Below are 24,487 nucleotides of genomic sequence, written 5' to 3'. Positions count from 1 at the left end.
TGCCTCATGCCCGGTGTCCTCTCCCAGGACGAGCTGAGTGCCCAGGCAGAGGTGAAGAAACATCAGGTGTTAGAGCAAGCTCTGGCTGACTATGCCCAGACCATCCACCAGCTCGCAGCCAGCAGTCAGGACATGATTGACCACGACCACCCAGAGAAGTGAGTGTACAGCGGCGAGGGCTCCCACCCCTGGGGAGAGGGAACAACTTCTCTGGAAGATAGAGGGTCTGTAGCATCTTTCACACTGTGTGGACAGAACATTCTAGAACATTCTAGAAAGTTTGAGAAGCAAGAAAGAGTTGGAAACCTACGAACAGGCTGGGCATGACAGCAATGTCTCCTAAGCCTGGTGGTGCCTTCCCCTGCCCCCTCTGCAGCACTCGGATATCGATCCGCCAGGCCCAGGTGGACAAGCTGTATGCTAGCCTGAAGGAGCTGGCAGGAGAGCGGCGCGAGCGCCTGCAGGAGCACCTGCGGCTGTGCCAGCTGCGCCGCGAGCTGGACGACCTGGAGCAATGGATCCAGGAGCGTGAGGTGGTGGCGGCCTCACACGAGCTGGGCCAGGACTACGAGCATGTGACTGTGAGTGCGGATGAGCATGGGGGGGAGGGGAGGGGAGGGGCGGGCCGTGGGACCCACAGGGAGACCAGGACCTCAGCCTGGCCTGAGCACCATGGGCCAAGGATGTGGAGAGACCGGGCAGGCACTGTCTTCCTGGGCTTGGGGCATATAATTCAAAGAATCGTGCAGAAGTGGAGACATGGGGCCCGCTGTAGAGGAGAAAGGAAATTTGTTAACAATCCATTCAGTAGGCCTCCACAAAACACAGGGGCGTTTAGATCCCCCTCTGTAGTTTGGGGGTTTGGACCCTCATGGGTGCAGAAATGCAGACTGTGTTGAGGGAGGGTTTCTTGTCTGAAAGCTGGAGCCCCCAGAGGGGCGTCAGGCAAATACAAGCGTGTACTGCAAACAGGCCACGGGGTCACGGTGGTCTGGTGGATTGTGTCACCTAGTGCCACCCACTCCCCATGGAGTTAATGCTAATGCTAAGTGACACATTCGGGACAGTGGGCAAGGTAGAGGAGGGAAGTCTGTCCTCCATGAAGGTCACATCCTTGTTCCTACCACTGCTCCCTCCTCCAGATGCTTCGGGACAAATTCCGGGAGTTCTCTCGGGACACGAGCACCATCGGTCAGGAGCGCGTAGATGGCGCCAACACGCTGGCCAACGGGCTCATCGCGGGAGGCCACGCCGCTCGGGCCACGGTGGCAGAGTGGAAGGACAGCCTCAACGAGTCCTGGGCTGACCTCCTCGAGCTGCTGGACACGCGGGGGCAGGTGCTGGCCGCCGCCTACGAGCTGCAGCGCTTCCTGCACGGGGCTCGCCAAGCCCTGGCCCGGGTGCAGCACAAGCAGCAGCAGCTTCCCGACGGGACCGGCCGTGACCTCAACGCGGCCGAGGCGCTGCAGCGCCGGCACTGTGCCTACGAGCACGACATCCAGGCCCTCAGCGCGCAGGTGCGACTCCACCAGGGGTGAGGGAGGCACCACCAGGGGCTCCGGGGGGATGGAAGAAGGGGGGATGGGGAGCTAGAGCAGAGCTCGGAGGGGAAGGTACCCTGGAGGGTCGTTTAGCGATAAAGTGAGAACCACTCCACAAAATCTCCTCCACATTCCGCACTTTTCTATTATCATCGCCCTGGGGTTTCAACACAGTACACTGAGATTTGCAAGACAGGTGCGCTACAGCCCGCCCCACCTCCCACTTCTTCTTTTGCTCAGGGCTAGCGCTCTACCACTTGAGCCACAGCACCACTTCCGGCTTTTTCTGCTTATGTGGTGCTAAGGAACGGAACCCAGGGCTTCATGCATGCTAGGCAAGCACTCTACCACTGAGCCACCTTCCCAGCCCACACTTTTTTTTGTTCCTGCCTTGCTTACTTTTTCTTTGATGATGATGATGTTGTTGTACAAAGAGGTTACGGTTCCACCAGTCAGGTTGTAAGTACAATGCTTCTTGATCAGTGCAGCCCTTCCATCATTCCCCATTTTTCCTCCTTCCATCCCCACCTTCAAGTTACATAATTTATTTTTTACAGTGTACATCGAATGACTACATTTGCTAACCCTTTCTCCCTCCATTCCTGTGCCTCCCCCTAAAAATTTCCAGTTTGTGACACTTTTTTTTCCTTTTGTTGGTAATAGGGCTTGAACTCTGGGCCTGGGCGCTGTCCCTGAGCTCTTTAGCTCAAAGTGAGTGCTCTACCACTCTAGCTACAGCGCCACTTCCGGTTTTCTGGTGGTTTATTGTAGTAAGAGTCTCACAGATTTTCCTGCCCAGGGTTGGCTTTGAACCATGATCCTCAGGTCTCAGCCTCCTGAGTAGCTAGGATTACAGGCGTGAGCCACCAGTACCCCGCTGCATTCACACTTTTAATGACAACCTTCCTTGAAGGCACATGCACTGTGAAGTTTGCACAAGGGCTAGAAGATGTTAGATGTTTTACTGAAGTTTACCTATCAGTGTCATGCGGGCTAGAGCTCCAGACCCAATAACAGAAATGCAAACCCTTCCTCCACTCCGTAGCCCCCGTCCACTTCTTCAGGTTCGTTCTAGCAATCCTCCCTGTCCAGCCCTGCTGGCCTGTGATCCTTCCAAGACCCATCCCCCAGGTGAACCCCAACAAGGCAGAATAGAGTGGCCCACCACGTGGCTACCATTCCCAACCCTCCACCTTCGCTTCTCCTCCTCCTCGAGCTGGTGAATCAGGCAGGAGGTGGACAGCGGCGGCCAGGGCTGCAGGAGGCTGCGGCCGTGGAGTCTCCCCGCTTCCCTGCGCTGCTTCACTCCGGCCGGTGACTCCGCAGGTCCAGCAGGTACAGGACGATGGCCTCCGGCTCCAGAAGGCCTATGCCGGAGACAAGGCCGAGGAGATTGGCCGCCACATGCAGGCCGTGGCCGAGGCCTGGGCCCAGCTCCAGGGAAGCTCTGCTGCCCGCCGCCAGTTGCTGCTGGACACCACGGACAAATTCCGCTTCTTCAAGGCCGTCCGGGAGCTGATGCTGTGGATGGATGGGGTTAACCTGCAGATGGACGCCCAGGAGCGGCCACGGTGAGACCCAGGGTGCCCGGAAGCCTCCCCAGTGGCAGGCCCTGGGGGCAGCACGTGATGCTGTTTCTGCCTCCCCCAGGGATGTGTCTTCTGCAGATCTAGTCATCAAGAACCAACAAGGCATCAAAGCCGAGATCGAGGCCAGAGCGGACTGCTTCTCCTCCTGCATCAACATGGGACAGGAGCTGCTGTCCCGGAGCCACTATGCAGCCGAGGAGGTGGGTGACGCCCGGTGAGGCCCTGCAGGCCGCACGCACACATGCACGCATGCACACACACATGCACGCACACACACAGGCAGCATGGCTCAGTGCTGAGTTTTCTTGAGTCTTTCTGCTGCTTGTACTTTAGCAATAACTCTTCCACTGTCTGCCCCCTGAGTGCAATGGAGAGATTTCCCACATCCCATTCCCCCGCCCCCCCCCCCACCCCCGAACTATCTTCTTCTTGATGTCAGAAATGTCTAGTCTCCCCAGTGATACCCTGGGGACCCTGGAAAAGCCCGGCTGGGTGCTGAGACATGTTCCCTGCCACCCGCAGATCTCAGAGAAGCTGTCTCAGCTACAGGCCCGGCGCCAGGAGACAGCTGACAAGTGGCAGGAGAAGATGGACTGGCTCCAGCTCGGTGAGCGCTGTGGGGGCACAGGTCCCGGAAGGAGGGGCTGCCATCCCCTTCTGATAGTCACCAGTGGGTGAGACCAGGAACCCTGGAGGTCGAATTCCAGGGGCACGCCCTTAGTACCACCTGGCAGGGCTCTGGGGCAGTGGTTTTCTCTTGTGCCCATCTGGGGCTTGAACCCTGAGTGTTTGTGCTCAGTGCTAGTACTCTATCATTTGAGCCACAACTCTGTTGGATGGAGTCTCGAGGACATAAGATATGGATGTAAGAGTCTCGAGGCCCTTCCTGCCCGGACTGGCTTTGAACTAAGATCCTCAGATCTCAGCCTCCTGAGTAGCTAGGATGACAGGCGTGAGTCGGTGCGCCGCTTCTTGTCCCTCTTCTTGCGGTGGCTATTGTGCCCTGCCCGTGCCCATCATGACCTGCCATCTCTGCCACCCCACATCCCATCCTATTAGTTTTGGAGGTGCTTGTGTTTGGGAGAGACGCAGGGATGGCGGAGGCCTGGCTGTGCAGCCAAGAGCCGCTGGTCCGAAGTGCGGAGCTGGGCTGTACAGTGGACGAAGTGGAGAGCCTCATCAAGCGGCACGAAGCCTTCCAGAAGTCAGCAGTGGCCTGGGAGGAGCGCTTCAGCGCGCTGGAGAAGCTCACTGCGGTGAGGGGCCCCGGCCTCCGCGCCCCCTCCTCCCCCGCCAGGCCTGCGCTGCCTGCGCTCAGAGAAGACACTTGTCTCTCCACTGTGCCAGCATCTCTGGTGTGAGCCAAGAGCACCCCACTCTTCCCCCTGGGTGGTGCTAAGATCCACATCCGCCATTGCTTTTCCTCCCTACCGTCTTCTGATGTCAAACTGGAGCCGAGACATCTTGGCTTTCCCCTCTCCTTGCTCTCCTTAAGAAGGCCTCCATCCTGACCTCAGCATCTCTTGGCAGCTGGAGGAGCGGGAAAAAGAGCGGAAAAGAAAGGAGGAGGAGGAGGAGCGGAGGAAGCAGCCGCCTGCTCCAGAGCCCAAAGGGGAGCTGGTGGACGGCCAGACGGCTCCTAATGCGTCCTGGGACGGGTGAGAGCGGGGCCAGCCGGGCCAGGGGGACGGGGCTGAGCCCAAGCACAGCCAGGAACCAATTCTTCCATGTCACCTCTGGCCATTCCAGAACCCAGCCTCAGCTGCCACCGTCGACACAGGTGCCCAGCGTGAACGGGGTCTGCACAGACTCGGAGTCCTCGCAGGTAAGCCTGGGCCTGGCGTCCACGCAGAACCCACGCCCCTCCAGCTTCTCACGGCCTCTTGTCTTTGCAGCCCCTGTTGGAACAACAGAGACTCGAACAGAGCAGCTTCTCAGAAGGGCCCGTGAGTCCCCCTAGAGGGGTAGAGACTTGGGGGGAGACTGGGGGTGGGAGAGGGCAGATTCCAAGAGAACTCAGGGCCATAGAGCTTTCAATCCCCAAGACAAGGCCCCTCCTGTGCCAACTCCCCCCCCCCCCCGACACTGGTGCTTTTTCCCCCCACAGGGGCCAGGTACAGGGGATGAGGCCGGTGGGCCTCGGGGAGAGAGGCAGGCGCGGCCCCGGGGTGCAGCCCCTTCTGCAGTGCCCCAGAGCAGGTCCTCTGAGTCAGCCCACGTGGCCACCTTGCCCGCCCGAGGCCCAGAGCTGTCTGCCCAGGAGCAGATGGAGGGGATGCTGTGTCGCAAGCAGGAGATGGAGGCCCCCAACAAGAAGGCCGCCAACAGGTACTAGGCCTGGCCAGGTGTGCCTGCCTGTCAGGCGACCTCCCCTAGTCTCGGCCTAGATTGGGGTGGGGGGGGGGCGTGGAGAGGGGCGCAAGGGAGAATGTTTGCACAAATGTGTCCTCTGGGAAATGGAGGGGCGGGGATGTGGGTCCAGTGCAGGCCCCAGGGGAGGCCAGAAGGGTAGACAAGAGTAGAGCCAGGTGTCATGGCTCACGCTTGCAATCTCAGCTATTTGGGAGACCGAGGTGAACTGTTAGGTTCCACGACACCCAAAGGAGCCCTAAGTTATGGCCCCACCTAGGCCAGCCAGTCCAGCAGCCCATGGGTCTTCTGACCCTGTGTCTCTCCCAGGTCCTGGCAGAACGTGTATTGTGTCCTGCGGCGTGGGAGCCTTGGGTTTTACAAGGATGCCAAGGCGGCCAGCGCGGGAGTGCCATACCACGGAGAAGTGCCTGTCAGTCTGGCCAAGGCCCAGGGCAGTGTGGCCTTTGATTACCGGAAGCGCAAACACGTCTTCAAGCTGGGGTAGGAATGGAGGGTACTGTCCCGATGGGATGGGGCTGGGGGGAGAGTGAAGGGGGGGGGGGAGTTGGGGATAATGCAGGGTGGGCCAGGAGTGAGGTCCAGAGGGACTGATGTGGAAGGAGTGTGGGTAATGGAGTTGCCGAACCAGGTGCGCAAAGACACCTGTGGCTGAGGGCGGCAAGCTCCTGGTTGTGTTGCACCTGAAGGGGAGCAGCAGGCTGAAAGGTTGTCCTGGGTGGGAATAGGAGGGCCTGTGTCCGCCACCAAGCAGCCCTCTGGCCAGAAGTGAGCTCACGCTGCGGCCAATCAGAAAGGATTTGCTTTTGCATAAATCCTGGGAGGGCAGAGTCCTCCGGGCCCCAGGGAGCACTGGGGCAGCCGTGACCTGCTGAGCGCAGATTCTCAGCTCTGCCTTCTCCCAACAGCTTACCAGATGGAAAAGAATATTTATTCCAGGCCAAGGATGAGGTGAGCGATCCTCTGCTCCCCCATTTCTTTCCATCGGGGCCATCCTTGGGGTTCCCCAATAACAGACTCCCTTCTTCCTCTCCTCCTCCTCCTCTTCTCTGGCAGTACTGGGGTTTGAACTCAGGGTCTCACTTGCTAGGAAGGCATTCTGTCAGTCGAGCCATCATTTTCCCCTCCTTGCTCTAAGTGTTCTTTGGGATGGGATCTTGTGCTGACCTGGCCCATGGTCCCTTCTATTTATACTGCCTGGGTAGTGCACACCACAGCACTCGGCTTTTTGTTGGTTGAGATATGGGGTCCTGTGAATGTGTTGCCTAGGCTGGTCTCACACTGCAATCCTCTTGACTTGCCCCGAGCGGTGGACTAGCCAGGCGTACGGGGGGAGCTACCGTGCCCAGCTCCCCAGCGTGTTCCTCATCTCTCTGCTGCTTCTAGCAGGACAGCCCCCACTTACCAGCTGGCTGTGTGTGCTGGGCCCGTGGGCACTCTTTTCCTCTGTGGGTGTGGGCTGAGCAGGGGCGGCGCAGGGGGAAGCTGAAGCTGCTCTCCCTGCCTCCCCCCTGCCCCCGCAGGCCGAGATGAGCTCGTGGCTGCGGGTGGTGAACGCAGCCATTGCCAGCGCATCCTCAGCCTCTGGAGAGCCAGAAGAGCCAGCGGTGCCCAGTGCCACCCGCGGCATGACCCGGGCCATGACCATGCCCCCCGTATCGCAGCCCGAGGGCTCCGTCGTGCTCCGCAGCAAGGACGGCAGAGAACGAGAGCGGGAAAAACGCTTCAGCTTTTTCAAAAAGAACAAGTAGTTGAGGGGTGCGCACGCCGCTGGCTCTCTCCCTCTCTCCCCGTTCAGGAAACTGCCAGGGACCCGGGCAGGGAGGACGGGGAGCTCCCGCCGGTCAGGACACTGCCTGCTGCTAGGGGCTGCTGCCCAGGCCAGCCCATCACCAGGAACTGCCACTGGGGACCGGCCGGTGTCCCCCACAACCTGCTCTTTTGCTATTGAATTCCAGACCGGTGGTGGGACCCAGGCAAGCCCCGATTTCCACTTCTTCCATGTTCCTCCTCCCCAGCCGTGTGCCTCCATCCCCGACCGCGGCGCACATGGCGCGCAGCGGACCCTCCGGACCCTCCACACGGCCATGCGCACATGGCCGCCCCGCCTCAGGGTCGCCCTCCCGCCACAGCTAGGGCCCGCCATCCGCCATCCCGGGGACCAGCCAGGAACCTCTCAGAGCTGAAGCAGGACCCGGGGTTCAGAGCGCCCGCCCTGCTGAGGGAGCTGTCAGCGCTGCAGAAGCCCTCCCTCCCCACCCCGCCTCACCCTCCTGCTGGAGCGCCTCACCCTCCCGCTGGAGCGGCCACGGCCTCCCCTCCCCGCTCCAGCGGTTTCCAGGTGTGAGCTGTCGAGGAGCAGCCCCAGCCTTGAGTCTGGCCAAGGTGATTAAACAGCTCAGCTTCTCTCACGGCCTTGGGGTATCATTGCTTTCCTGCCCGTGCCCGTGTGCCCCCCACGGCTCTCCAGACCTCCGCTCTGCCCCCACCCCACCCACTCCAAGCCCTCGGAGAACCCTCTGTCTCAATGGCACCCTAAGAACCACCTCCAGTTTGCTGGGGTTTAAACCAAAGACAGTCTCTGCGGGTCAGGAGGCTCTTAACAAGCAGCAAGGGACCCCTTCCCCAGCACAAAACTCATTTTCCTTTTCTGAGGTACTGGGGATGAACCCAGGCCCTGATGTATGCTAGGCATGGGCTGTACCACACACCTGGACCCCAAGCACCCACCCCTGTCTTCACTTAGGAGTGGCTGTACTACTGGCAGTATTACCACCACCCAGCCTCAGCCCACGGGGGAGATGACCGAACCCCAATTTCTATCCCCCCAGCAGATCCAGGGGAGCTTATGGGGGAGGGGAGCGAAGGAGTGACAGGTTCCCAAGAGAATGATGTCATCCTGTAAATACACAGAAGCAGGATGATATATTCCAAACAGGGAATTGCTAACAGTATTAAAATATTAATAACAACAAGAACAGGTAGTTTGGCAATTGGAGATTTCAAGTTTATTTGCCTCCTGAGGTTGGAAGTGACCCATAGAGAAGAACTTTATTGTCCATTGTTTACAAACTGTCAGCTTTCCAGGAAGGTCACCTACAGTGTAATGGGCCCTGTGCCTTGAGAAGATCCATCAGCAGTGAACACAGAGCCAAGTGCCTGCAGGTCAGGGGCTAGCCCAAGCCAGCCCAGGAGGGCCTCCAGACATGAGATCTGGGAGAGCCAAAAGCCCACAAGATAACTGTCCCTTTCTCTTAAGATGGGCAGACTACGACAGACTTCACCAGTGAGCCATGGATAAATAGAGTTGTCAGGACTCCAGGGAACAGCATGTCAGCACTACACAGATGCCTTTTGGACCTCAAGTACAGCTATACATCGTCCACCACCACAGTGTGAAGGGACAGTCCCACAGTGAGGAGCGCTGAGGGACTCTGGGCACTCGTAGCGGGCAGACCTGGGGCTGAGGCAGAAGCTATAGTTGGACACTTTAGAGGGATTAATTATAGTATGTGGGGGAGAGAAACTGAGAACGATCACTTCAGTGTATAAACAGAGCCACCAGTGGAAGTGGTCTTGCAGGACAGACATTTGTGAACAGAAAGGTGAGACAAAATGAGAATCGTCAGTACACACATAGTAGCTAAAATTCCTTCAGGACAAGACTCCATAAGACAGGGTGGCAAGAGGATAAACAGGGTTAGGAAAGAAGCCTGGGGAAAGGACAGTGAGAGGTGGGTGGAAACAGTCCAGGAAAGATAACTGGATAGAGCAGTGAGGGTTGCAAGAAAAGTCAGGGCGCAAAAACACCATGAAGCTGCTGCAAACCAGCAGGGAAAATATGGCCAAATAAAAATGAGTAAGTGATAAACAAACATTTATGTCTGCGTGTGTGTGAGACTTGAACTCAGCCTGGGCACTGTGTCCCTTACATTTTTTACTTGAGGCTGGTACTCTACCACTTGAGCCACAGCTCCACTTCCTGCTTTTAGATGGTCAACTAGAAATAAGCATGTCACAGCTTTTCCTGCATGGGCTAGCTTTGAACCATGGTCCTCAGATCCTGAATAGCTAGGATTACAGGCATGATGAGCCACTGGTGCCTGGCCAGTATGTCTTTTTGATAATTTCCACATTTAGATTTTTAAGGAATGGAAAAAAGCACATGAAAATGTTTCAGGAGTTGTGGCTCAAGTGGTAGAGCATCAGCCCTGAGAGAAACAGACAAGTGAGAATGCAAGTCCCTAAGTTTAACCCTAACCCCCTGTATTGGCACATACACAAAAACCTTCACGGGGCATCTGTAATCCCAATATTCAAAAGGCCAAGGCAGGATTGCAAGTTTGAGACCACCCTGGGCTTTGTAGTAAAGATCAGGTCTCATGAAAGAGGAAGAGGGGAGGGGAGAGGGGAAGGAGAAAGGAGAGAAGGAAGGGAGTAGGGCAAAGAAAGGAGGGAAGAGAGAAAATGGGCCATGAGTTTTGGAAATCTCAGAAAATTTGGGAAATTGGGTGGGGAGGGGGAGGAATCCAAAAATGCAGGGTGTGGAGACAAGTGGCAGGAGACTCAGATTCTCTAAGAGGGTTTTCTGAAAGGTCCTGTGCAGGTGGTTCACATTTGTAATCCTAGCTACTTAGGAGATTTGAGATTTTAGGATCATTGTTCAAAGCTAGCTTGGGCAGAAAAGTCCATGAGACGCTTATCTCCAATTAACCACCAAATGTGGGGCTACAGCTCAAGTGGTAGAGTACCAACGCTGAGTGGAAAGAGCTTAGCGGGGAGCTCAAGTCCTGAATTCAAGCCGCAACACTAACACTCACACACTCACACACACACACACACACACGACTTTAGATAAGAATAATACTTTAGATAAGGTTAATAAAACTTTAGATAAGGATAATAGTGAACATTAAAGAAAAACGTTCCATCCACGGCCAAGACTATCCAAGAGTGAAGTCTGAGTCCAGACGGCGGGGAGGCTAGTAGGATTCAGGGGAGACAAGCCTTGAGGTCGGTTATTAAAACTGGAAGAACAGTGACGGACAAAGTGATCGGAGGACAGAGACAGTGTCCAAGTACCTGGGGAGGCGGCGCGGGAGACCCGCGCCTCGGAGTCCGAGCAGTGTCACGGGTCACCCCAGGGAGGGGTGGTGGCCCCCCCCAGTCCCCCCTCCCCGTCCCGCGTCCATCCATCTTCACGCGCGCCCCGCGTGGCCGCGGCCGCGCCCCTCCGCCGCCAGGGGGCGCGCCTGCACCGCGGCTGGCCGCTGACCGCCTGGGATCTCTGGCAGCCCGGGGCGGACGTGGAGAATCCGGCACCCCCCCGGCCCGAGCCTCGGGAACTGTGATGGACGCCCCCAAAATCAGATCTTACCCTGAACAGCGAGAAACGTCAATTCACACGCAGCGCGGGTCCGAACGCCTCGGCGCTGCCCCAGCTCTTCCACCAAACCCCTTCCGGCTCCCAGGTTCCCGGTCCTCTCCAGTGAAGAACGACGTGTGCACTGGAGACATCTGAAAGGGTTTAAAGAGCCCCCCGCCCCAATGAAGAAGCTCGGTTTAAAATGTGGCGCGCCCGGATTTCCGAAGCGTTGCCCCCAGCGCCCACCGAGGTTGGGCCGCCCGCTCCGACCCCCGCCGCCCCCGGCGCGGAGCCTGTGAGCCGGCCCTTTGTCACCGAGCCCCCAGTTCCCGAAGGCCCGGCAGCTCGGCCCATTGTGAAGGGTAGTGACGCCCCCCAGAGTTCCGATTTCACCCCGGCGGTGGTTGCGTCTGGAGCCTTTCTGACGCGTGAGTCGCAATCCCCTCCTCTGGCCGTGATTGGCTGGCCGGGGCTAGGGGCGGGCTGACCTCCGCTCCGCCGCGGCCTCACCCGCAGGCCCCGCCCCTTTGGTGGGCTGTCACTTGTATGCGGCCTCCGGATTGGTTATCCGGCTCCCGCGAGGGGGAGGTGAAAGCGGCTGCGCGCACTCGCGCGTGCGTGAGCTGGCGCGCGAGGAAAGGCCCGGTCGCGCCGAGGCTCGAGCGGCGGTCGCCATTTTGTAAGGTTCTCTCTGACGCGGGAGCCGCCGCCACCGCCGCCGCCATCCGGAGGTACGAGAGGGTCTTGGGGAGATGTGGGGGGCCCGGGGTGGGCCAGGCCGGGGCTCTCGCGGAAGGGAACGGCCCGGGTTTGGGGGTTCTCACCTTGCCGCGGAAGGTCCGGGGCAGACAACGAGGGGAGGCGGGGCCGGGGGCCCGGAGGGGGCGGGGCGGGGGTCGGGCCGAGCCTTTGTTGGGCTGCGGAGGCTGGAGGTTGAGCGGCCGGCTCGGCGGTCCTGGGGTCGGGGGAAGAGACCCTCTTATTCGCGAGAGTGTCTCGGGAGGTGATGCCACACGATGGGAAGGTGCAGATTTCCCTCCAAAACCTTGTCGCCGGGGACACCGGTGCCGCTAAGCCTTTCCACTTGGGGTTTTTCTTTATCCTTCTTGTTGTAAAGCCTGAAGCCGCTAACCCCGAGACTTCAGTGCGCCCCGTGTCACCGAGACGGGGGACCGGGCTGTGCATTGATTTCCCCCACCCCACCCTGACCTACTGGTTTGCATGTCATCCACATTTTGCTTTACTTAAGAACAGGCTGCTTCCTCTGTTAAGAATAATGAACGTCTGTAAAGGTCTCGGAGGTGCCCACAACTTCAGAGTATGAAAGCGACGTGACCGCAGCTGCAATCGAATTCCTTAGCCTACACCTGATTTTTGAAATCTTTTGTTTTCTCTCAGGCTCTTGTCAGGATGGTGAAGCTGTTCATCGGAAACCTGCCCCGCGAGGCCACAGAGCAGGAGATCCGCTCACTCTTCGAGCAGTATGGGAAGGTGCTGGAATGTGACATCATTAAGAATTACGGCTTCGTGCACATAGAGGACAAGACGGCGGCCGAGGATGCCATCCGAAACCTGCACCACTACAAGCTTCATGGGGTGAACATCAATGTGGAAGCCAGCAAGAATAAGAGCAAAGCTTCAACCAAGTTACACGTGGGCAACATCAGTCCCACTTGTACCAACCAAGAGCTTCGGGCCAAGTTTGAGGAGTATGGTCCAGTCATCGAATGTGACATCGTGAAAGATTACGCTTTTGTCCACATGGAGCGGGCCGAGGATGCAGTGGAGGCCATCAGGGGCCTGGACAACACAGAGTTCCAAGGTGAACTGCTCTGGGTTCTGGGGGTGGGGGAACAGAGCTGAGGCAGGAGCACAAGGCCAGTAGGGCTAGGTGATCTGCTCTCTTAGCTATTTGCTCTTATGCGTAATTTACACTTGGAGAGGCAAACACTTCCCTCTTTCAGGTTTGCTGAGATGTTCTTCTACAACCGGGTAGGATTGCAAATTGTAGGTTACTGTATGCAATGATGTTCATTCATTTGAGTGCTGTATGAAGTCTAGTCTCTCTGGGCAAATGAGTACCTCATGGTAGAAGGAAGGGTAAAGGCTTATCAGCTTTGCTGTGATCAAGAAACCTTTTATTTAAGAGATTGAACACTTAGGTTAATGGTGAGAAAAACAAGGTGTCTACAGGAAACCCTGTGTTGGAAGGCTGGGCAGTGATTGGGTTTGAGGTGGGGGTGGGGGAGCTTCAGTCTGGATTATACAAGCAGAGCCAAAAATATATCATGGTCTATTAGTTCCACCAAACATTATTTAATCATGGGTGGCGAAAGGGGTAGGCAAATTTTTAGAAACTTAAGGTTGAATGGAAATGATGTTGTTGCTTCTGAAGCAGTTCCAGTGAGGGCTTCATAGAGCATATCATACTGCTTATATTGAAAATAAAGGTACACAAGCTGTCATTAAGGGGTTTGAAAACTCTAGAATTGTGCTAATATAGTAATCATTGCAAATGTAGTACATTTACGTTAACTGAAATTAAATGGTATTTAAAATTCCTTTTTCACTTGGTCACAAAGGTAATGGCTACTGCATTAGCACATGTGAGACATTTCCATCGTCATAGAAAGTTCTGCTGGATAGTGCTGTTCTGCAAGGTTTCATCAACAATGTCAGATCAGACCACACATTCACAGCCATTTTCCTTTTTCCAAAGTCAACACACTCTTTGTCCCAAATGCCACTAAAAGAGGTGTGGGGAAGTGCTGAAAAGTCCTTGGCTAAACCTAGAAAAGAGGATGAAAAGAACAAGGGGAGAAAAGGGTAAAAAAAGAAGTGTGCAAATAGCTGATATTTGTGAGGGAACACTAGAGTACTCCTGGCCTCAACCAGTGATTTCCTGAACTGAAGTTACTCTTCAAAGCATGGGGCCAAACTACAGGTACTTCAGTCATTTACCAGCCATTTACCAGTCATTTTCCTTTCCTTCCCTCCCTCCTTCTCACCCTTCCCTCCTCCCTCCCTTCCCTTCCCTTCCCTTCCCTTCCCTTCCCTTCCCTCCTCCTTTCCCTTCCCTTCCCTTCCCTTCCCTTCCCTTCCCTTCCCTTCCCTCCCTCCCTCCCTCCCTCCCTCCCTCCCTCCCTCCCTTCCTTCTTTCCTTCCTTCCTTCCTTCCTTCCTTCCTTCCTTCCTTCTTGGGGCTTGAACTTAGGGCCTGGGCACTGTCCCTGAGCTTTATTTCCTCAAGACTAGTGCTCTACCACTTAAGCCTCAGTTCCACTTGTGGCTTTTGTGGTGTTTAATTGGAGATAAGAGTCTCATGGACTTTCCTGCCTGGGCTGGCTTTGAACTGGGATCCTCAGATCTCAGCCTCCTGAGTAGCTAGGATTACAGGGGTGAGCCACCAATGCCTGGCTTCTGCACTTACAGAGTTGGGGCTAGGAATGTGACTTAGTGGTAGAGTGCGTGTCTAGTATGCATGAAGCCCTGGGTTAAATTCCTCAGTAACACATGAGCAGAAAAGACTGGAAGTGGTGCTGTGGCTCAAGTGGTAGAGCGCTAGCCTTAAGCACAGAAAGGCTCAGGGACAGAGCCCAGGCCCTGCGTTAAAACTCTAGGACCAACCAAAATAAATAAAATAAGAGTTGATGATCTCTTCCATACTTCCCTCCCAGACCCCTAGCAAGACTAGAATATGGCAGCAAATGTGAAATGTTGGTGCTGCTCACAACTATGTTAGAAAGTTGATTAAGATGGAAAAGCTTTCCTTATTTTTCATGCTAACTTTTTTTTTATTATTTTGGATTGCTGGTGCATTTCAGCTTTAAAAGTATTCTTAATTCTTTTCATTTGCTATGAATGGACGATGGTGGGCAGGGGGGAGTGAAGGAGGTCCCCTCTCCCTAGGTGTTAAGCAAAATGTTCTTTTACTCAGCCCCGAACCTCTGGTTCTGAAGGAAGCTTCTCACTTGTCAGGTAACAAGCAAAACGTAAACCGATGGAAAATCCAGGTACAAACACTGCATATGTATTCTAGTACAATACTATACATCTTTTTATTTTTTGTAAGACAGATGCTTATTTACACTTTATTAGCATCAATTAGTTATACAAGGAAGTTTCATTTTGACATGTCCCTTTATATACACAGTGTACCTTTGATTAGACTCACACACACACCCATCCCCGCTTTTAAAAAAAGTACTAAGAGGAAAGAGGGAAGATTGTATTAGAGAAGCTGAGAATTGGCTTAGGATGAGCATGTGTTTGGGTTTGTTTGCCTTATTTTTGGTGCTGAAAACCGAACTGAGTCCCTTGTGCATGCTAAATAGCACTCCATCATAGAGTTACACCCCTAGTCCTAAGTATGTGTCTTAATAAAGCAGGTATAATTACTTTAGGAAGTGGATTTCTGAATAATGAATGGAACCATGAGTTTTTTGTTTTGTTTTGTTTTTTTTTAGTGTTTTCACTTCCTTAGAAAGTATAAATGATAAATTGAATTAGGAAGAAAATGTGTTTGGTTTTCGGATTCTCTGCCTGACTCCTCTAATTTTGGGTTATAAAAGACATTTTTGTGACCGTCTTTTTTTCCAGGTGATAAGTAAGTTTAGTATTGTAATATAAAGTTAGTTACTTTTGTTGTATTCCTTTTTTTTTTGGTCAGTCATGGGACTTGAACTCTGGGCCTAGGTGCTGTCCCTGAGCTCTTCAGCTCAAGGCGAGTGCTCTACTGCTTGAGCCACAGGGCCACTTTGGGTTTTCTGGTTGTTTATTGGAGATAAGAGTCTCATGGACTTTCCTGCCTGAGCTGGCTTTGAACCGCAATCCTCAGCCTCCTGAGTGCCACCGGCACCCGGTGCTTTTTGTTTTTTAAGACATGGTCTCCCTCTAGCCCAGGCTGGCTTCCTACTAGAGGTCATCTTGCCTCAGAGTAGTGGGATTAGAGGCAAGGGCCATCACACCTGGCTTATATTTTTCAATTTAAAGCTTTTTCAAATCATCTAATGAAGGTAGCCCCTAAAAAGTGCCACTTTGAGCTGATGGCTCACCTGTAATCCTAGCTACTTGGAAGCTAGGAATGGAAGAATCATGGTTTGAAGCCAACCTAGGCAGAAAAATTTGAGATCCTTTCTCAACCAAGAGCTGGGTCCAGTAGCATAGCTACAAGAGGAAGGTTAAAATAGGTAGATCAGAAGCCAGGGTGTGCCTGGGCTGGAAATCTCAGAAATTACCACTAAGAAACATTTGGAGGTATCCTTGGCTCAGTGATGAGTGCCTACCGAGGCCTGAGTCAGCCTCCCCCCATTACCCCTCCCCCCACCCCCCCAGCACTATCTTATTCTATGTTAATGACTGCCATTTCTAAAAGGAAGTTGTAGACTCTCAGTTTACCTGTTTCTCAAAATGGTTTCTTTCTGCAAGCATCAGTGAACAGTTTTCATACGAACTAGCAAGGAAAGTAACCATTCATGCTGCTGAAAGGGAAGTGTGTGTAGTGGTGTCTTGGTCAGGACTATTACATATTAACTACATCTCTACCCACCTGTGCATTCTGGCACGTGTAGCTCAGAAATTAGGACCCTGAGGTTTCCACATCTCAGCATTTTTTGGGGGGGGGGTCTGGTTGTGGGGCCTGAACTCTGGGCTTGGGCACTGTCCCTCAGCTCAAGGCTAGCGCTCTACCACTTGAGCCACAGCGCCACTTCCGGCTTTTTTCTTTTTGCTTATGTGGTGCTGAGGAATCGAACCCAGTGCCTCATGCATGCAAGACAAGCACTCTACCACTGAGCCACCTTCCCAGCCCTCCACATCTCAGCATTTTAATACTCTCTTATACTCTCACTCCCAAGAGTAAACAATTCTATTGGTCTGGTTTTCTGGAGAGTATTAAGAGTTCAGTAACCTGTAGGTGTCAGAAAATCTTTCTTTTTTTGTGTGGTAAAATCGTCAGTTTTCTTTGACCTGTTTCCTAAAAGTAATAGAGAAGCATAGTACAACTATACAGAGATAGATTTTGCCATAGGTCCTTACAAAACTGAATAAAGAAAGGCAAGAATTGAGATTGGATTTCATATGTAAAATATCAAAGTAAAATTACTAGATTTGTTTTTCTAAACTCTAAAGAAAGTATTGAGCAAATTCAATGAATTATTTTTCCTTACAGATGATTTCTAGGTCTCTGGAATGGCTGGCTTTTGGATTGTCATGGTTTCTCTGACTTCAGAATTAAGAGTAGTTTGTGGCTCATGTAGCTTAATCTCACTTGTATGTTTGAAAGCCACCATTTTCTAGTCTAAATTATAGAGAGCTCTATTATATAGAAATAGGCAGAAATCTGTTTCTCTTCTAAACATTATGGTCCTTAATAACATTGAAGGATTAGATTAGGAATATTTAAATCTGAAAGTAATGGTAGGTTGGGTGACTCAGTACTTCCTTCATTTGGTATCTTTTTTTTTTTTTGGTGGTACTAGGGTTTGGACTCAATGCCTCATGATTGCCAGGTAGGTACTCCATCACTTGAGTCATTCTGCCAGCCCTTTTCGTGTTGGTTAGTTTTTGGTAGTCTTTGTGTTTAGGCCAGCCTGAACCTCAGTTCTGTTTGTGCTGTTAGAGGCAACAAGTACTGGAAAGTGAGGGGGCCTTACGACATTGACTGCATTGGTAGAGCATACTAACCTGCTCCCCTCTCAAGTTCCATACAGGCACTATTGTGGCTGCTGTCCTGAATCCCAAAAGGATGACTGGAGCACAAGGCTTCCTGTCAACCTCCCTGCATACAGGGCAAGTTCTGTTTAAGAGAGCAACTTGCCGGTGCAGGTGGGGATTTGTCCCTAGAAGCCCTTGTGTGACATGAAGCCCTGCCCTCTGTGCTCACTGCCTTTGGCTCCAATTTGAAAAACTTCTACTTGATCTCCAGACTGCTGAGATACTACTTTTCTTAAACTGCTTTTAAAGACCAATGCTTTCATCAATAAGTGTTGAAATTCCCAAGTGTGGTGGTTCACAAGCCCCAGAGAGAAATTCTTTCTCTTAGCAATTCTTCAATGCCTGTCATTTCCTGGAAGCATGGATAAGGCTTGTTAGAATGGGTGAGATTTTTAGGTAATTGCATTTTTCTAACAAGTGGAGAATCCCTATAAGAAATTATAAGCTATGTAGCAGGATGAATTGCTGATCACTCCACTACATACAAACATTTTGTCCTTAAAAAGCTGGTAGGGTTTGTTTTTCGTCTGTTTTGTTTTATGCTGGTTCTGGGGCTTGAACCAAAGGCACTGTCTCTGAGCTTTAGTGCTCACGACACTTGAGCTATAGCTCCATTTCAGACTTTTTGGTGGTGAATTGGAGATGAGTCTCACAGACTTTCCTGTGATCCTCAGATCTCAGGCTCCTGGGTAGCCTGGGATTACAGGCATTAGCCAACAGTGCCTGACTCCTGTTACTGGGTTTTTTGTTTGGGGCGGTTGTGGGGCTTGAGCTCGAGGCCTGGGCGCTTTCTCTGAGCTCTTTTGCTCAGAGCTAGCTCTCTATCACTTTGAGCCACAGCTCCACTTCCAGTGGTTAATTAAAGAGTCTCAAGGGGATTTTTCTGCTCAGGCTGGCTTTGAACTGTGATCCTCAGATAGCCTCCTGAGTAGCTAGGATTACAGGCATGAGCAACCAGTGCCCAGTTGCTAGTACTGTTTTAAAATCTTAATTCTTGGGCTGGGAAGGTGGCTCAGTGGTAGAGCGCTTGCTTTGAATGTCTGAGGCCCTGGGTTCGATTCCTCAGCAGCACATAAGCAAAAAGAAAAAAGCCGGAAGAGGCGCTGTGGCTCAAGTGGTAGAAAGCTAGCCTTGAGCTAGAGCTGAGGGACAGCGCCCAGACCCAGAGTTTAGGCCCCACGACTGGACACCCCCCCCCCCACCCCCCCAGATCTCAAAAAAAAAAAAAAAATCAAACAAACAAATAAAACCTTAATTCTTAAGTATATATATGTATATATGTATGTATATATGTATGTATATATATATATATATATAAAATTCTTGTTGAAAGCAGTTGGTCCAGTAATCTTCTTTTCTGCAGTAGAATAGACTAAGAGAAAAGGTGGCGGGGTATGTGTGTGTGTGTGTGTGTGTGTGTGTGTGTGTGTGTGTGTGTGTGTGTGTGTGTGTGTGTGTGTTGAAATCTTGAGGGTCTTAAAAAACCCCACAGGTAGAGAGATGAATCAAGTCAAGTATGGTTTAGGTGCACAATACAGCCTCTGGTGATAACCAGCTCAAATTGCTGGAGGAAACAAGATAGCAGAAGATTGCTGTTGTTGAAGTTTTAATTCTTTTTGCAATGCTGAGTCCTGAATCCAGGATACTGAGTACTGAATGCCATCTAATAAGCATGTGCTATTAGCACTGGGCTATATCCTGCAGGACTTTGCTCTGGTTTGTGGGTGCTTAGGAAATATAGGAAATGTCCAGGTGGGAAACATGGCTTCCAAATGTGGCCTAACTGAAGTTCTGCTAGATAAATGGAGTATTGGCAGGCCTTAATTGCTAAACTAGTAACAGGCACAGAGGGAAGTTTTTCCCTTTCTGTGTTGGAAGGGCCGTGGAGACCAGCGGGAGGGAGTGTGGGGTGGCCGAGGGGCCTCGTTTCCCATCGCCTCTACTGAAGCATGAGCTTGTTTTGCTGAGTGAAGTCACAGGAACGTATGCGTGTGTTTCTTCTGTTTGCTTTCATTGGGGAGGATAAAAAAATACCACGGAGATATAATAAATTATCACAATCTATTTCCTCAAGGCAAACGAATGCACGTGCAGTTGTCCACCAGCCGGCTTCGGACTGCTCCTGGGATGGGAGACCAGAGCGGCTGCTACCGGTGCGGGAAAGAGGGGCACTGGTCCAAAGAGTGTCCGGTGGACCGCACGGGGCGCGTGGCAGACTTTACGGAGCAGTACAACGAACAGTACGGGGCGGTGCGCACGCCCTACACCATGGGCTACGGGGAGTCCGTGTACTACAACGATGCCTACGGCGCCCTCGACTACTACAAGCGCTACCGCGTGCGCTCCTACGAGGCTGTGGCGGCGGCGGCGGCCGCCTCCGCCTACAACTACGCAGAGCAGTCCATGTCCCACCTGCCCCAAGTCCAGAGCTCGGCCGTGACCAACCACCTCAACTCCACCTCGGTGGATCCCTACGACAGACACCTATTGCAGAACTCGGGGGCGGCCGCCACCTCAGCCGCCATGGCCGCCTCCTCTTCGTCTTACTACGGAAGGGACAGGAGCCCGCTGCGCCGCTCGGCAGCCGCGCTCCCGGCAGTCGGCGAGGGCTACGGGTATGGGCCAGAGAGCGAGCTGTCTCAGGCCTCCGCAGCTGCACGGAATTCTCTGTATGACATGGCCCGGTATGAGCGAGAGCAGTATGTGGACCGAACACGGTACTCAGCCTTTTAAAAACTGGAGGTGAGAGTGGGGTGGGCGTAGTTAAGATTCCACCTAGTTCCCTTGCAAGAGAACTTTTCTTCATCGAGGAGGCTCCAGCCACTTGTTTGCTGTCAGAACTGTACCCAAAAACTAGTTTTGTGTATTTCTGCAGCTTAGGCCTGTTACACGGGTTTGTTTGGCCTTGTTGGGGTTTTAGTGCTTGGCCCAGTTTGTTAGTGTGAACATTCTTTAATCAGTTGTTTAAGCAGATTTGGGGCACGGGATACATTTGAGGGAACTAGTAGTTGTCAGGTACCCTTGGTGCACACTGTCATCTAGACAATAAGGATTTTGGCCTATAGACAAGACCTAGGGCTCAGAGACATTCAGTACTTTGTCCTAAGTCATTGGGTAAATGAGAGGTAGAGCCCAAATTCAAACTCAGACCAAGCTAAAACTCATGTTCTTTCCACTGTGAAGGTCACTGTAGTCTTAAGCAGAAAGGGCTACAGGTTCAGGAACTACTAATGCTATCACAGGAAGAACGTTAACTAATTTTAGGCATCCAGTTTAAAACTGTTTCTTGGGTCATTAAGACTTTATCAAAGTATCCGATCTGCAAGCTAGATCAAGTCCTATAAATGTTTCATTCTGTGATGCTTGCTTCAGTGCCGAACATTCCGATGCTGTCCTGTGTAGTCCTTTTCCTTACTCAGATCCTAAACCTCTGTAAGCCCTCTCTTTGAAGCCTGTGCTATGTGTCCCATTTCCTTCTGCAGTTTTGTTTTTGTACAGAATACTTAAGGAATTAGATAAACTGGTAATTTTCTGACATGCAAAAAAAAATCCCATAGGTGGTAACTGAAATTTTAATGTTTCCTTTGAAATATGTACCAAAGGTATTAGAATGGCAAGAATAATTAGGAGATGGGCCAAATCATCAAAATGCAAATGGCAGCATGACAACTTTATATACTCATGGTTTTCTTTGTACTTTGAAATTGAGCATCCCTTCGAAGCCACTGAGCTTCCAGATTCCTAACTTACCTCCTCCCCTCTCTTGATGTATGTACAAGAAAACAAAGTTACAGCAACTTGCTCTTTGTAAAGTGAGAAGCAAATGTGACCAGAACTTTGATAAATTATATGTCCTACATGATTACGTTAGTAAGACTTGGGATTTCCTGAGACCGTGTGCAGCACTGTGTCCATCTTAGAACCTGTGGAGTTTGCTGTTAATTTTCACAGTTGGATCTACCATGAGATACCTATGAAGTAAGTTGCTATCAACTTGTCATATAACTTATTTCTATCGTTACATTTTTAGTTAAGTATGTTATGGTTTTTAATGAGTATTGTCAGGGCATTTTAAAATTGAATTTTAACTTGAAGCAGTGGCTGTTCAACTAACCTCATTTTAGTGATGACTTTCAAAGAAACTTACCTTCCAGGTGTGAACCTCAGATGGACTGAATAACCCTGAGTTGGTTGCAGTCCCAGGAGCCTGATGTTAATGAGGCTGCCAGGATGAAATACTCCAGAACTGTTGGGGATCCAAATTTGGGTCTCACCCTAGCAGAACTCATCCAAGAACATCACAACTTTTGAAGTGGATTGGCAAAGATCAAGACCAAGATTTGGCTCTTTGTGTGTAATAAGTAGAGGAACTTGGTGTGAGTTAACTTTTTTTTTTTTCTCCCTCCCAGCCATTGGTGGAGTTCCCGTCATCAATGGAAGAGTTAGAAAAACCTAGCAGTCATTTCTTCTTTTGACTTGGTCAATTAGGGGAACTACTGGCACTATGGATCTACCTCTAATACTGTGACATGTAGTTGTGTGTGTTGTAGATGGACAAATGACAAACCACTTGTTGAAAATCTACCCTTTGTGACTATCATTTCAGAAAGTTTATGTGAAAGATTAAAATGATACATTTAGAATAGTGCAGCTGAGCTAGGCCCAGTGGGGTGTAGGTATAGTCATAACTACTTGGAAGGACAGCTCGAGCTCAAGATTTCATAGCTAAACTGGGCAGCATGGTATGGCCGTGTTCTGTCTTTAAAAAGAGCAGGCAGGGTTGCTTACATGACTCTTTGGCTGGGGGTGTGGCTCAAGCACAGGCCCCAAGTTCAAACTCAAAGGAAAAAGCAAATAGAGCAGTTGACTATATCTGAGATCTCAGCACCTTCTACTTTTCCTGAATTCCCAAATTAGCCTGAAATTCTTGATCATGTATGCCTTTTGTTGAAACCTGCTTAAAACATGGGTAAGAAAATGAGAAAGTGGAACTTACCACCACCACAGAAGTCTTCCCACTTAGATTGCATATTGTTCTATACATTGCTATAAGTGGTTCTTATAGATAGATAGCTATTAGAGTCCTGGGTTAATTTTGTGGGATGCATTTGATACAGTCTGACTTGGTTTTGTTTTGTTCTTTGTTTTCCCCGCCCCGCTGGAATACAGGACGTGACCAGGGCCCTTGTACACGGAGCCAGGCTGCTGTCCAGGCATTGTGTAAGCCTCTTGTGTTGTGCTCTCTTTCAGGTAGGATAATTGCGGACTGAACCCTCGGGCTGCGGTCATATATGAGAACTTGCTCCGCGCGGTCCCCTTTGCCGGGATGTTTCCATTGCTTCATGTTTCAGTAAACAAAGGAGTTTGTGACCAACTATGTTTTCTTTCTTAATTTAATTCTTCTAAGTTGACTTTTCTTTCCTTCCTGATGCTAGTATCTGTAGCTTTTCACTGTTCCTTATATCCTCAGCCTCTGAACAGCCCTAGGTAAGGATTATGCTGGCATCCCCTTCCTCCATGCAGTGGAGCCCTCTGATCTTGCTTTCCCTAGGAGTTGAGCCCTTCTCCCTGCCTACCTGCAGCATCTCCTTTCCCTTTAAAATGACCATGTAGTGGCAAGCAGCCTTTGCTCTTCTTTGTTAGCTCTGGACTCTAACATTGAAGCTAATCTTTGAAATTGCTAGGACCATTGGGGGTTTTGTTGTTGTTTTGTTTGTTTTGTTTTTTGTCTTACCTGTGATCGTGATACAGCATTAGCTGAAATTTAGCCTTGTTTTACTCCACTCCTCCCATTTTTTTATTTTTTGACAAATAAACGTTTCTAACACTTAATCTTTCGTGTGACTATTATTTACATTGCGATGCTTTTCCAGTTGTGCTCAGCTACAAAGACTCAAGTGAATGAACGTCTAAAATTCAGAAGTAGAAGTGAGGTTAGTTAGTGGTACCTTCAGAAACAGGGAATAGGTTAGCTGAGAATGTCGCTAAAGTGATAGAGTGTAATGTCGCCAAGTTCAAACCCCAGTCCATCAAGTTTTAAAAAAGAAATAGTGAAAAAGCAGTCCAAATCTTGAGCCACCAATAAATAAGGTGCAGCTTGTAGTCAAGCTCTTTCTAAATCACTAGAAGAGTACTAACAAACCTAGAGCGTTAATGGTAGAAGCCCTGCAGAGGACCACATGCAAAGGCTGAGGTAGGGCGCCAATGACCTGTTCAACGACTTGATTGGATTTGGGCTGGTTGGACCAATAAAAAAAAAATGTTTCAACCAAGCATAGTGGTACACATTTGTAATCCCAGCACTTGAGAGAATGAGATAGGATTTTGAGTTTAACACTAGGTAAGTTACACATGTGAAATTAGTGTGATATGTTAGGCTGCCCTAATCAAGTCAGAAGAACTGATACTTTTTTAATCTTTTTTTTACTTTTTTTTTTTTTTTTTTGCCATTCCTGGGGCTTGAACTCAGGGGTTGGGTGCTGTCCCTAAGCTGCTTTTGCTCAAGGTTAGCACTCTACCACTTGACCCACATTACTAGTTCCAGCTTTTTCTGTTTATGTGGTGTTGAGGAATGGAACCCAGGGCTTCATGCATGCTAGATGAGCACTCTACCATTGAGTTATCTTCCTAGCCCGATACTTTGTCTTAAAGGAAGAAAAAAAAAAATCATAGATGGGCTGGAGCGAGTGTTACGCAGGAACAGTCTGAAGAGAGGTGTTTAAAGCTGTAATTGATTGATTTTCCTGAATAGTGTGTCTTGCTATTTTAACTGGGCCAACCTGTGATCACAATCCTATCTTATATGCCTCCAGGTGTGGCTAGTTGGTCGGTCCCTGGTGCACACCATCACAGCTAGCTAACTTTTTGCCCAGGTTGACCTCCCAAATAACTGGTTGCCTGTGTGCTAGC

At 51.2% G+C, this 24,487-nt stretch overlaps 2 protein-coding genes across 3 annotated transcripts in view; both read left to right on the top strand.

Moving 5' to 3' along the window:
- The window catches only part of Sptbn2 (spectrin beta, non-erythrocytic 2), a 43,576-nt gene extending 35,627 nt beyond the window's left edge, over nt 1-7,949 (top strand). For both annotated transcript variants that reach the window (XM_042676517.1, XM_042676516.1), the window contains 14 exons: nt 28-158; nt 377-581; nt 1,143-1,517; nt 2,868-3,112; nt 3,192-3,330; nt 3,653-3,737; nt 4,190-4,386; nt 4,661-4,788; nt 4,880-4,955; nt 5,026-5,076; nt 5,238-5,458; nt 5,810-5,983; nt 6,409-6,451; nt 7,024-7,949. In XM_042676517.1, the coding sequence (XP_042532451.1) occupies nt 28-158; nt 377-581; nt 1,143-1,517; nt 2,868-3,112; nt 3,192-3,330; nt 3,653-3,737; nt 4,190-4,386; nt 4,661-4,788; nt 4,880-4,955; nt 5,026-5,076; nt 5,238-5,458; nt 5,810-5,983; nt 6,409-6,451; nt 7,024-7,251 (2,298 nt within the window). In that variant the 3' untranslated portion in view covers nt 7,252-7,949. The remainder of the gene's footprint in view (nt 1-27; nt 159-376; nt 582-1,142; nt 1,518-2,867; nt 3,113-3,191; nt 3,331-3,652; nt 3,738-4,189; nt 4,387-4,660; nt 4,789-4,879; nt 4,956-5,025; nt 5,077-5,237; nt 5,459-5,809; nt 5,984-6,408; nt 6,452-7,023) is intronic.
- Nucleotides 7,950-11,461: 3,512 nt separating this feature from the next.
- LOC122105316 (RNA-binding protein 4B) lies at nt 11,462-23,410 on the top strand. Its single transcript, XM_042676518.1, has 4 exons — nt 11,462-11,596; nt 12,264-12,687; nt 19,653-20,320; nt 22,829-23,410. Exons 2-3 carry the CDS (start codon nt 12,276-12,278, stop codon nt 20,309-20,311), a joined length of 1,071 nt encoding a protein of 356 aa, XP_042532452.1. The 5' UTR covers nt 11,462-11,596; nt 12,264-12,275; the 3' UTR covers nt 20,312-20,320; nt 22,829-23,410.
- Nucleotides 23,411-24,487: the final 1,077 nt, after the last annotated feature.

This window comes from Dipodomys spectabilis, unplaced genomic scaffold, assembly GCF_019054845.1.
Source record: "Dipodomys spectabilis isolate Male_0828 unplaced genomic scaffold, ASM1905484v1 ptg000030l, whole genome shotgun sequence".
NCBI classification, from domain to species: Eukaryota; Metazoa; Chordata; class Mammalia; order Rodentia; family Heteromyidae; genus Dipodomys; species Dipodomys spectabilis.
Note: the sequence above shows the minus strand (reverse complement) of the source record. Positions and strands in the feature narration are given on the sequence as shown.